The sequence below is a fragment of the Eptesicus fuscus genome, chromosome 17 (assembly GCF_027574615.1).
Source record: "Eptesicus fuscus isolate TK198812 chromosome 17, DD_ASM_mEF_20220401, whole genome shotgun sequence".
Lineage (NCBI taxonomy): Eukaryota > Metazoa > Chordata > Mammalia > Chiroptera > Vespertilionidae > Eptesicus > Eptesicus fuscus.
In genome coordinates this window covers 43,437,774-43,451,721 of record NC_072489.1, presented here as the reverse complement: position 1 = coordinate 43,451,721, position 13,948 = coordinate 43,437,774, and the positions used below count along the sequence as shown (strand labels likewise).

The 13,948-nt window shown below is 41.5% G+C and overlaps 1 protein-coding gene across 5 annotated transcripts in view; it reads right to left on the bottom strand.

The window, feature by feature from the left end:
- BTRC (beta-transducin repeat containing E3 ubiquitin protein ligase) overlaps nt 1–13,948 on the bottom strand; it is a 164,282-nt gene that overhangs the window by 71,967 nt on the left and 78,367 nt on the right. For 2 of the 5 annotated variants that reach the window (XM_054728656.1, XM_054728657.1), the window contains exon 3: nt 2,348–2,425. The exons of the other annotated variants lie outside the window; for them this stretch is intronic. In XM_054728656.1, the coding sequence (XP_054584631.1) occupies nt 2,348–2,425 (78 nt within the window). The remainder of the gene's footprint in view (nt 1–2,347; nt 2,426–13,948) is intronic. 5 annotated transcript variants of the gene reach the window in all.

Genomic DNA, 13,948 nt, shown 5'->3' with positions numbered 1-13,948 from the left:
CTTATATAGTATGGCCTATATTTTAAAAAATCAACAGTGGGGTAATCAAGTTCAGGGCAGTCTTGGACAGCTGCCCTGTGACCCACTTCTATTGACCCCTGATATTCATCACTCTTCCCTAAGATTGAGAGGGCAAGCTCCTAGGGAGTGACCACCACAATAGACAGACACAAGCCAACAGTAATCTGGTTCGAGCAAAAAACCAGATGGCACTGCAATAAATTTACAAATCTGCATTCATGGGGCTGTTAAAACACCCAGCAGCTAAGACTCCGCGGGCCCCAGGAGGATCTCCTACTTCCCTGTTTCTAAAGGCCATTTCTCTTTCCAAGAACACTGAGTTCATGCTCTTCACAAAGAGAATGGAGATAAAACCCTTTACAAAGAAAGGGGGTGGGGAGAGCCTCATGACCTAAATAATCTCCAGAGCTTGGACCTCAACACTGACAGTATCAGAAAAATCATTTTGGAGCACTAGGAGGGAGAAAAAGACAAAAATGGCTAAATTAAAGTGGAGTGAACCTGCTAAAAAGCAATGAAAACAAAACAACATTACATTTCTTTCAAATATTGCACACAACAGATCTTGCAAGTAGAAAATGATTTAATAATGTATGCATTTATTTTTAAAATGAATAGATTAGTCCCATGTGTGACCTGCTGGTCCATCTGTATGTGCTGGACTTAATAGGCACGATTCTCTCTCTTGCTTCAGTTTGAAGTATGAGAGAGATAAATTTAGTTTAATTTTCAACAGATCAGCCTATCCATTTTCCAAATGGACCATCTGGATCAGCCTATTAAAATTAATTTATAACTTTGCAGAGTGAAAATTCGTTTGTTAGCTTAAATAAAGTTGCCAAAACTTTCTGTCATGTCATTGTTTGCTGACAGTTGTTTATCTCCAAATTTATCTTATTCAATATTGCTCTAAATATTGAATATCGTTATTTATTTACATTTACAGATCAGGTGTTTATCTCAAAATAAAGGTGTAACATACAGCAAATAAAAATGAGTGTCACAGTTTCAAGTACCTTTCCCCTAAATTAACACTGTATACAAACTGGAGTCAGAGGGCAGAAGTAGAAACATTTTGACAACAGAGATCTGGGTTTCAAATTACTGACTAGCTAAATAAGCCATCCTATTTCTTTAAGCCTCCATTTTCTTTATCAATCAATAAGAAATAACTAACAACTTTACAGGATTATTATGATTAAATGAATATGAGGTTCATGGTGGTTACTCAACAAATATTAGATATTTTTCCTAGAATAATGCCATAAATGCAAGTAAATTAAAATTATTCTTACTAGACTTCTGGTGATCATCTTGTCCAATGTTATATTAAAAAATGAATAGATGGGATAATTTTTCAATTAAAAAAATACAAAAAAAGATGTCACATGTCAAAAAAAATAAATGAATAGGTGTTATACCTATTCTCTGACAACACTGTAAGAATTTGTTTTTGTTGCCATTGGGAGATTGAAGATGTTAGAAGTTGCTGCTACAGGCAGTTGAGAAGAACAAATATTTTTGACCAAATTTTTTTAACATTTTAATTTTTTTAAAAAAGCACTATGGAATTGAACTTTCAAAGAACTTTCAATGTGTTATATGCGGAGAGTGTGAGGACAGTGGTGAGTAAAAGAGTTTTTTAAAGTTGTCATCAATAATGGCCTTTATGTCTAGGAAGGCAAACAAATATTGATCAGATTAGAAGAAGCTAACTCACTATAGGCAGATTCCCTTCTGATTATTAATTTTTTTTAATGTATGGAGAATCTTAAAGGGGAAATAAAGTTTAAAGGCAACTATTCTGCTATCTGCACTTAAGAAGCATTTCAAGTTATTTTTCCTAAAAAAGAAACATTTCCTTTGATTTTGTTTTCACTACTGGTAAGCAATTGTATTCCTAAGATATATACTATATAGTTTTAATCCTCACCTGAGGATATATTTATTGGTTTTAGAAAGAGAAGGAAGAGGGAGAGGGAGAGGAGGAGGGATAGGGAGAGAGAGAGAGGGAGAGGAGAAACATTGATGTGAGAGAGAAGCGTCCACTGGCTGCCTCCTGTATGAACCCTGGCCCAGGATGGAACCTGCAGTCTTCTTGGTGTATGGGATGACACCTCTACCAACAGAGCTACACAGTTGGGATATCTAGGATATTTTTAAAGACTGGGAAAACAATGTTACCTGATTGAAATTGGTGGCTATAGCCACACCAACTTCAAAGAACTCTTAATTTAAGCTCCCATGATTAATGAATGGCAAATTAAGGGTTTCCTGTCTTTTGTTTAGTTGTTGATAACCTTTTAAGTAAGACTGAATTTCATACCTGTCTAAGTGAATTCTTCTCTGGTATTATCTTCCTAGGGGGTTCGCCATTATTACAGTCTTCTCTCTCTGAGGAATTCTGCGAAAGAAAGTAAGCTTTAATTCACTTCTCATTATCTTCAATCTTATTCTGCGGGAGTAAACTAAATTACATTTCTAATCCTGTAAGCTAGGTACCATGTATACTTATGCATTTGTTTATTTGAAGATTTATATACATTCAGACATACACTTATGTAAAAGAAAACATATGCCCATGTATATAAATATGTATGTTGGGGTCTAGGTGGAAAGTATTTTATATATATTTAAGCACTGCCCAGCAGATCATATTCATTAGAAGTCTGGTTTATTGCTCTTTGAAAATGCAGGTTGACACTGGGCACAAGAAAACTCCAGTCTACACTTAGCTCACAAAAACTTAAACCATCACTGTTATCTTCATTTGTAAATAGTTTTAAACTATAGTAAATGTTTGGTAGGTACAAGTTCTCAAAGTCTGGACCCTAAAAAGTAGTTCTTTCTCTTCCTTCTCTTCTCAGATTTGATTTTCTTTATTAAAAATAGCATAGTACTTAGCTCAAAACAATTTAACTAGTAGTTTAGGATCAGAGTCCATTCTTGCTACTATCAATTCAAATAGTAGCTAGAAGACCCTAAAATGTCAATGAAATTTTTAAATACTTAAAAAGAGGGGGGTAAAAGACAAGTTCACTTGACAGCAAGTTTAGAATTCTAAATATCAACAGTGTGAAAACAATCCATGGAAAAAAATATTTGCAAATAATATATCTGATAAAGGATCAATATCCTGAATATATAGAGAAACTGTAAAACTCAACAACCAACAATAACAAACAAACAACCCAATTAAAAAATAGGCAAAAGACTTGAATAGACATTTCCCTAAAAAAGATATACAAATGGCCAAAAAGCACATGAAAAGATGTTCAACATCACTAATCATTTTGGAAATGCAAATCAAAACTACAAGGAAACATCGCCTCACAAAACTACAAGGCTACTATCAAACAAAGAAAAACAGAATGGTGAGGATGTTGAGAAATTGGAACTCTTACGCACTCTTGGTATATAAAATGGTACTTTTTTGGAAATATACTGCTCTGGAAAACAGTATGGTGGTTCCTCAAAAAATTAAAAGTAGAGTAACCATATGATCCAACAATTCTATTTTTGGGTATATGTACCCTAAAAAACTGAAAACAGAGTCTTGAAGAGATATTTGTACATCTGTGTTCATAGCAGCATTATTCACAATAGCTAAAATATGGAAGCAATCCAAATATCCATGGATGGATGAAGGGATAAGCAAAATGTGGTATACATACACGATGGAATAGTATTCAGCCTTAAAAAGGAAGGAGATTCTGACACATACTATGACATGGATGAACCTTGAGAACATTATGCTAAGCCAGTCACAAAAAAGATAAATATTGTATGATTAGACTTATATGAGATACTTAGAATAGTCAAAATCATAGAGACAAAAAGTAGAATGGTGTTTGCCAGGGAATGGGAGAAGGGGTGAATAGACAGTTATTATTTAATTATAGAAAATTTCAATTTTACAAAATAAAAAAGTTATGAAGATGTACGGGTGCCAGAAGCCAATTCCAGCATGTCATAATTGCAAGAGTTTCATCGAAAGGTTGATGGAACTTGGAGACTCAACAAGGGCTGAGTCACATATTATTGCCTGTTGGAATGGCTAAAGGCATTTCCCCAAACCTGAAAAGGATGATTGTTTGCTGCCAGACAGCTCAGGGCATCTTAATCTACATGTTACTGCCTCCTACTGGCCAAACTCCTGAACAGCCACAAGCAATTCCCCAATCTGACAATGGATTCTGTCCCTAACCCTACCCTTTGAAGTGTATATTTCCACCTTGCCTTAGGACAAATTATGTTAATAAAAAGCAAGGGGTCCTGAGACAAGGAGAACTTGGTTTCTTCAGCGAAGCTCCTCTGCCCCTCCAAATGCCTTTCAAAATTAGGTTTCCTCTCTGGATACTTATTTAATTTATGCACAGCTCCTTCTCCAGGTTTCCTGAACCCTTCTAGATGCTGGATCAAGACCCCCGTCATTATTTGGGGGTAATGAATGTATTCAATACCACTGAACCATTCACTTAAATGTGGTTAAAAAGGTAAATTTTATATTATGTGTATTTTACCACAATAAAAAATAATTGAAAAAAATCTGGTAATCAACACATATAAACCACTATCTGTAAGGCAAAATACAGAAAATCCAAACAGGTATTATTTGGATTCTATTTTCCACAATTACATTTATAATGTTAATATTTTAAAATTAGCAGTTGGGCCTGGCTGGTATGGCTCAGTGGTTGAGCATCAACCTATGAACCAGGAGGTCACAGTTCAATTCCTGGATTGCAGGCTCAATCCCCAGTAGGGGGCATGGAAGAGGCAGCCGATCAGTGATTCTCTCTCATCATTGATGCTTCTATCTCTTTTTCCCTCTTCCTTCCTCTCTGAAATCAATAAACATAGATTTAAAAAAAAGAAAATTTATAGTTGATATATTCGTTATATTACATATATTCATCACATTCTAAGTGGTGAGTGACTTTATTTTTAGATCTATCAATTCTTTCCTGCACACGAGTTTACCTGAAAATTTTCATATAGGTATGAAATCATTAGTACAATATAGGATCATAGCTGTATTTTAAACTTAGATATTAGTTATACTTTTTCAGTTTGTATCAAATATTTTTAAAGACATTAAAGGATAAATAGCACATATTTTATATATATATATGATTTAAAGGCCCTTGCACCGCTGTGGCTAATATCTGTGGGTGCTTCATGCGCTACTGTTAGTTTGCTTGATAGGCCAATACTGATCCTTTGTACACTGTTGAAACTAAGGTGTTCATTTTGGACAGAAGTCTCTTGTGAGGTTTAACTTGATATTTATATTTGTGATGGTCACTTTAAGGTAAAGGTCCCTAAAATTAAGACAAAGAAAAAAAAACATGCTATGGTACAAACGAGGGACAGATAATAACCAAAGAGTTCTAAGTGCTTTTCTCCCTGTTTTGAAAAAAGGACTATCTACCCAAAAAATGAGGAAGAGATATAGTTAATGACTATTATGCATTCCAAATAAGGAAACTAGCAATATATACCATTATAAGAGAATCAAAGAAGGGCAAAGGTCAATTTGTATAAAGGCATACCTAGTCTTATTACAAAATGAAAGCAAGACACTCCACCAGCAAAAGATTATGGCTTGTTTTACAGAGATACTCACTATTATGGTGGCCTGGAATCAAATCCGCAATATGTTTGAAGTATGCCTATACTCACTTTATTGCGACGGCCTGGAATTGAACCCGCAATATCTCCAAGTATGCCTGTATTAAACTTTTTTTTTTTTTTTAAGTATAGATCACTGTTTTAAATACTAAAATTAAATGTCTTATATAATAAAAACTTAAGCCAGTATTCAATTATAACTGTATTCAATTAAGCCAGTATTCAATTATAACTGTATTCAATTAAGCCAGTATTCAATTATAAACTTATAATTTACAAGTAACTATTCCCTAGATCATGAAGTTGTACCTTTCTTTAAATAAAATACCTTTTCAGATAATCAAAACCTGTTTAATTCAATGTAAGAGCCCATATTTCAAAATGAATTATGTTTTGTTAAAATGTCATTATAATAAACTTGGAAGCCTAATTACTTTTTGGTGGAAGTTTGTTATATTAAAGATATTATAAATCACATTTTTATTCTATATGTGCTTGGGATGAAACAAAATTGATGGTAAACTCTCTATACTAAATTACACATTGAAAAATAGTGATCTGACCCTGGCCAGGATGACTTAGTGCAGTGGTTCTCAACCTTTCTAATGCCGCGACCCTTTAATACAGTTCCTCATGTTGTGGTGACCCCCAACCATAAAATTATTTTCGTTGCTACTTCATAACTGTAATTTTGCTACTGTTAATGAATCGTAATGTAAATATCTGTGTTTTCCGATGGTCTTAGGCGACCCTGCTAGCGGTTCTCAACCTGTGGGTCGAGATAGTGAAGAGATGAAAAGCTGTACAGTCTTGAGGGTGTTGGTATACATGAAATGGCCATGTATGCCTAAGTGGTCACCTCTGGTTCTCAAAGCCTGTGCACTCTCCAACATCACCCAGAAGAGTTCAGCAGCACAGTTATTCCTTGTATATTTAACTATGATGCATCCTAATAAGCAATGTTCACAACAGCCCTGGGTCATCAAGCTAAACTATGTTCAATAAGTTCTATTTAAAGGTAACTAATTAATGCAAGCAAGACTCATCACACAAATTAGCAGGTGAAAGACAAATAACAGTATAGTTACATAATGCCAAAATATTTTTCCAGAAGATATTTAATGATTACAAAAGTAAAAGCAGTAACCACACAGTGGAGAGATCTGGTAGATACCACCTCTGAATATGATGTACTGAGAACACATTGCCATATGAGATAACCTTGCCAAAAACACACAACCTCAATATGATCATGAGAAAACATCAGACAAAACCAAATTGAGGGAAAAACTATAAAGTCTGTACTTAACAAAAAATGCCAAGGTCATTAATTCAAAGAAAGACTAAGGAATGGTTGGTTTCAAGTTAAAGGAAACTAAAGAGACATGACAACTGAATGCAACTTGTGATCTGAGATTATTTTGGGGGGCTGAAACAAAATTGATGGTAAACTCTTCTATACTGAATTATACAGTGAAAAATAGTGACCTGAGCTAACAGGATGAGTAGTTACCATTTAGCCGATATCCACAATTTTATTTCTCCTTACCCTTTATTTTATTTTGACACAACTTCTGAGCAGGTATCCTATATAATAAAAGCCTAATATGCTAAGTGTCCGGTCGTCTGTTCAACCAATCAAAGCGTAATATGCTAATGACTAGAGGCCTGGTGCACAAAATTTGTGCACCAGGGAGAGGGGGTGTCCCTCAACCCAACCTGCATCCTCTCCAATCTGGGAGCCCTCAATTTTGTTTCATCCCTCTAGTAATCCGGGACCTCTGGCTCCTAACCGCTCACCTGCCTGCCTGCCCTAACCACTCTGCCTGCCTGATCCCCCTAACTGCTCTCCCCTGCTGGCCTGATCCCCCTAATTGCCCTCCCCTGACGGCCTGATCCCCCTAACTGCCCTCCCCTGCTGGCCTGGTCACCCCTAACTGCCCTCCCCTGCCAACCTGGTCACCCCTAACTGCCCTCCCCTGCCAACCTGGTCACCCCTATTAACTTTTTAAAAAAATCTTATCCCCTTCACACACAATTGTATTTGACTTCCTTATTGGCTTCTCCCTCACACAATTTTTCTCTCTCCTTTATGTAACACTGTTTCCTACTGACTCATCATTTATAAACTTTTCTTTCCTCCTTATTTCCTACTTCTGTTCCATCATCCTTCTTCCCATATTTCTCCTACCCTCCCTCCCTGCCCACATTCCTTCTTTCCTTTATCTTTACCCCTGTCCTCCCTCCCCTTTTCCTTCCTTCCCACCTTAATTTTTTTCTTCACTTCCTCCCTCGGATCTGCTTTGCTCCCTCCCCCATTTCTTCCTTCTTCCCATTCTCCTTTTAAGCTCTACTGGCTCCCCTTTAAAACCTTTCTTCCCTCCCTCTTTCTCTCTCATCCTACCTTTCCCATACATTCTTCTCTACTTATTTCCACTGTTTTAATATCTATCTACCTGCCTAATTATTCACTATCATTTATCTTTTTTTTTTCTGACTCATGCTTTTAAAATCTGTCCCCAGTACACAACTATACTTGATTTTCATTATAACTCCTACAGTTCACTCATACATCCTCTTTCCTTCTTTAACTCTGCTCTCTACTGACTCCTTTATAAAGTTCTTCCCTCCCTCCTTCCCTTCTTCCCCACCCTCCCTCACTCTTTTTTTTTTTTTTATATATATTTCTTTATTGATTTCAGAGAGGAATGGAGAGGGAGAGATAGAAACATCAATGATGAGAATCATGGATCGGCTGCCTCCTGCATGTCCCCCTACTGGGGATCGAGCCCACAACCCGGGCATGTGCCCTTGACTGGAATCGAACCTGGAACCTTTCAGTCCACAGGCTGACGCTCTATCCACTGAGCCAAACCGGCTAGGGCCTCCCTCACTCTTTTACTCTTTTTACAGGCTAATTAAAAATTCTCTGCTCATAGTCCTGTCTTAGTACTGACTTCTTTCCTCTCTGGGACCTGTAGCCGCCTCTGTTTGGGCATTTGGGCCCCTCTCACACTGGCTTTGATGGACCGAGTGACGATGCAGCTGTGTCTTGCCTACCAAAGGCCGTGCCTCCCCCCCTCCGAGTCAGGGAAGGGTCCCATTGGGCCGGGGCCAGCGTCCAATGTGGGGACTGCTGTGTTACATGCGCACGTGTGCATTCGTGTGCGCACGAGGCTTTTCTCCTGTTGAGTGCCAAAGGGGGTGGGGGGACATAGAGGCCTTTCCCGCCCCCCAGCGTGCCCGCTCCCACGCCTCAAGTGGCTCTCTGTCCTCTCCCGTCTGGAATTCACAGGCATGGTTGGAATCCGGCTTGTCCTCCGGGGGTGTTCTGCCCAGGATGCGAGCCCCTGTCCGGGCAGATGAATGGATGGACGGCTGGAGAAAGCCAAGGGCGACTTCCCTGTGGTGTGAGGGTCGCCTGTTGTCTCGACGGTGGCGGGGCCGGGGCCGCATGGCGGGAGGAGGCTTCGAGGTTGTGCACTTGGGAGGACTGACCGGTGTCCTTGGCGTCGCGAGGCCTGTGTGTCTGTGACAGTGAGATCACTGCGTTGTTTACCCAGTGGCCCGTCCAGGTCTGGTGCCTTACCTCGACATCCACTCTCTGTCGTCGCACCCTGGCCCTTCCTTCGTGTTGGGTCCACACCCTCTCAATTTGTGTGCGCAACCCCTCTCAGGGGTCACTGCTGATGCGTGCACCCCCAGGTTGGCATCTTCCGACTGTGCCCCGAGAACCAGCCTTCTGCCATGCGGATGTCGCCCCTCGGCCCCCTCCCACCTCGAGGGGAGGGGGTTGGTGGCATCTCTGGGCAGAGTGCTCTCGGATGGGACACGGTGTTGCGGGGGTGTTTGTCGGGCACATGCACTCGGGAGAAAAAGGAATCAGGCGCTGGGGGCAGGGAAGTGAGCTTCACATAAGTACCCCTGCTGCACACCCAGCCTCCTGCTGGTCTGTCAGTATGCAAATTGGTCGTTACTGTGACACCATTAGGACCAATTTGCATATCACCTCTTTATTATATAGATATGCTAAAGCCACTCAACTGCTCGCTATGACATGCACTGACCACCAGGAGGCAGACGTTCTGACCAGTAGGTTAGCTTGCTGATGGGCTGGCCGATCGGGACTGAGCGAGATGAGCTGGACACGCCCTGGAGACCTCCCACGGTCCCTCCCCGGCTGGCCAACCTCCTACGTCCCTCCCCTGCACCAGTAGGGTCCCTGGACTGTGCTCTCTTGCAATCTGGAACCCCTCAAGGGATGTCGAAGAGCCAGTTTCAGCCCGATCCCACAGGCCAGGCTGAGGGACCCCAATGGTGCACGAATTCGTGCACCAGGCCTCTATTATGACATAATGATATAAATGATACTATTGGAACTGGAAACTTTTGAAAAAGTATTTAGATAAGCTAATATCATTGTATCGATGTTAATTTCCTAATTATTTCCCCACTTTTAAAATTTACATACAGAAAAAATCGTTCTTTTTTTGGTGCATACTTCTGAGGTTTAACAAAAGCATACAATTGTGTAACTTCTGCCACAATTAAGATGTAAAGCAGTTTCACTTCCCAAATTCTCTTGCACTGCCCTTTTATAGTCAACCCTTTTCTCCAGTAATTACTTATTTTTTGTCTCAATTGCCTTTTCTAAAATGACATAAAATGGAACCATATAGTATATAATTTTTTGAGGCTTTCTTTCTTCACTTAGCATAATATATTTGAGATTCATCTGTGTTGTTGCATATATCAGTAGTTCTTTTCATTGCCAACTAGTATCTTTTTCCATTGCCAACTAGTATCATTGTATGAATGTACCACATTTGTTTATACATTCAATTTCCTGATTATAATAATTTGTACTGTGATTACTTAAAAGAATGTGCTTGCCCTGGCCAGTGTGGCTCAATTGCTTGGAGCATTGTCCCGTACACTGAAAGATCTTGGTTTGATTCCTCATCAGGCTCTTACCTAGGTTTCCAGTTTGACACGCAGTCAGAGTGGGAATGGCAGGCAGAGGCAGCCAAATGATCGATGTTTCTCTCTCTAAAAAGACATTACTACCCTGCTCAAAAACCTTTTATAGCTCTGTCACCTATAAGATAAGTCCAACCTTAGTGTAGCATCCACAATCTGGCCCACTTACCTTTCCATCAAAGTCTCTTGACCATTTACATGACATTATCATTCTCCAAAATAAGAAAAACAACTCTATACTTTGCTAGTTCTAGTCCTTTGACATGTAATAGCCTTCTTTTCTCATCTCTTTATTTACTAAAACCCTGATTCAAGAGTCAACTGACATGATACCTTTTCTGAGAAGTCTATGCTTATGTCCTGCCTGCCCCTCCCGTTCTACGTAGCCACAGTTGAAATTAATTACTCTGAATTAGCATTTTATTTCTATTTTGGCACTTACTCTTTATATTCTACTAGAGGCCTGGTACATGGATTCGTGCACGGGTGGGGGTCCCCTCAGCCTGGCCTGCAACCTCTCGCAATCCAGGACCCCTCGGGGGATGTCCAGCTGCCAGTTTAGGCCCAATCCTGTAGCAGTGCTTGAAGCAGCAGGAGGCTGGGGAGAAGCCCAAGCCGAGCAGCGCCAAGCTTGGCACTCAGCGCTCTCTCACTGCAACCTTAGCACTGCCACCGCTGCTGTGCTTGCCAGCCATGAGCCCAGCTTCTGGCTGAGTGGTGCTCCCGCTGTGGGAACACACTGACCACTAGGGGACATCTCCTGCATTGAGCGTCTGCCCCCTGGTGATCAGTGCGCATCATAGCAACTAGTCGTTCTAGTTGTTCCAGGGTCGTTTAGGCTTTTATATATATACTAGAGGCCTGGTGCACAAAAATTCATGCACTCGGGGTGGGTGGCTCCCTTAGCCTGGCCTGCGCCCTCTTGCAGTCCGGGACCCCTTGGGGGATGTCCACCTGCTGGGTTAGGCCCGCTTCCCGGGGCATCAGGCCTAAGCTGGTAGTCAGACATCCCTTTGGCAGCCTGGGAGCCCACGGGGGATGTCCAAATAACGGCTTAGGCCCGCTCCCCCCGGGAAATGGGCCTAAGCTGTTAGTCAACTTTAGCACTGCCAAGGAGGCAGGAGAGGCTCCTGCCACCGCTGCTGCACTGGCCAGCCATGAGCCAGCTCCTGCACTGAGCGTCTGCCCCCTGGTGTCAGTGCATGTCATAGCGACTGTTTGTTCCGCCATTATGGTCAATTTGCATATTATTCTTTTACTAGAGGCCCGGTGCACGAAATTCGTGCACGGGGGCGTGTGTCCCTCAGCCCAGCCTGCACCCTCTCCAATCTGGGACCCCTCTAGGGATGTCCGACTGCCCATTTAGGCCCTACCGGGATCGGGCCTAAACGGGCAGTCGGACATCCCTCTCACAATCCAGGACCGCTGGCTCCCAACTGCTCACCTGCCTGCCTTTCTGATTGCCCCTAACCGCTTCTGCCTGACAGCCTGATTGATGCCTAACTGCTCCCCTGCCAGCCTGTTTGCCCCTAACTGCCCTCCCCTGCAGGCCTGGTCACCCCTAACTGCCCTCCCCTGCAGACCTGTGTCCCCCCCACCTGCCCTTCCCTGCAGGCCCGGTCACCTCCAACTTCCCTCCTCTGCCGGCCTGGTCACCCCTAACTGCCCTCCCTTGCAGGCTTAATCGCCCCCAACTGTCCTCCCTTGCAGGCCTGGTCCCTCCCAACTGCCCTCCCCTGCTGGCCATCTTGTGTCCACATGGGGGCAGCCATCTTTGACCACATTGGGGCAGCCATCTTGTGTGTTGGAGTGATGATCAATTTTCATATTACTCTTTTATTAGATAGGATAGAGGCCTGGTGCATGAGTGGGGGCCAGCTGGTTTGCCCTGAAGGGTGTCCCAGATCAGAATGGGGGTTCCCTTGGGGCGTGGGGCAGCCTGGGCGAGGGGTCTGTGGTGGTTTGTAGGCCAGCCATGCCCCCCGGCGACCCAAGCGGAGGCCTTGGTATCTGGGATTTATTTATCTTCTATAATTGAAACTTTGTAGCCTTGAGCAGAGCCAAGCCTCCTGCTTGCTCCGTGGCTGCAGCCATTTTTGTTGGGATTTATTTATCTTCTATAATTGAAACTTTGTAGCCTTGAGCGGAGGAGGCCAAGACAGGCCAGGGCTGCAGAAGATTAGCTTCCTCCATCGCTGGGGGCAACTCAAGCCTCCTGCTCTCTCCAGCTCCGTGGCTGCCGCCATTTTTGTTGGGATTTATCTATCTTCTATAATTGAAACTTTGTAGCCTTGAGTGGAGGCCTGGGCCTGTCAGTGTGCGGAAAGCTTGGCTTCCTCCACTGCCGGGGAAACCCAAGCCTCCTGCTCACTCAGTGGCTGCAACCATCTTGGTTGGGTTAATTTGCATACTTGCTCCTGATTGGCTGGTGGGCGTGGCTTGTGGGCGTAACAGAGTGATGGTTAATTTGCATATTGTTCTTTTATTAGATAGGATTATATATGATGATAGATCTTGCTATGTTATATTTCTACATGAATGAGCTGCTCCCCCACTCCACCCCACCCTACACTGTAAGTTCTTTTAGGGCAGGACCAGCTTCTTTTTCATCTTTATTTTCCAGTGTCTCAGCACAAAGCTTGAGAATATAATGTGAGTTTTAAAATGTTTGTTGGATTAAATACTATTGATAGATTAATCTTTCTTAAATACCACTACCATCGTGGTGGCCCTTTTTTCCTCAAAAACTTTTAGTGGCTCATGGTTTCTATAAAATCATATATGAAGTTCTGGGCCTGGTTTTCAAGACCTTCCAGAATTTCTGCTGCATTACATTGTTACTTCCCTCAACATACATTTTCTGACCGAGTTAAAGCAAGTCTCTTCATAGTCTCATAAATATGTGATATGATCTTGAAACTTTTAAGCTGGAAGAACCTTTAATTCTAATCTAGTTCACTCTACAATTATAAATACAAGAAAATTATTTAATCTATTCAAGTCCTACCCATACTTAAAATGTATTTCAACTGTTACCTCTAAAAAACCATAAAATTACTCCATTTTACTCTACTGGAAATTCCTTAACATTTTTATCTTGGTCCACACAATTTGACACTTTGTTAGATAAATGTTTGCATGTTATGCTAACTATCCCTAAAATTGAAAACTGGGCAAAGTCTTTGTGGCTCCCTCTATCTCCCAACACATTAGATAATATATAGATAATAATAAGGGCTTAAAAAATAATCGAAACCCTATACCACACTGTCCAGCTAGCTTTAAAAATTATTTTCATAGCAGAGAAACTTCA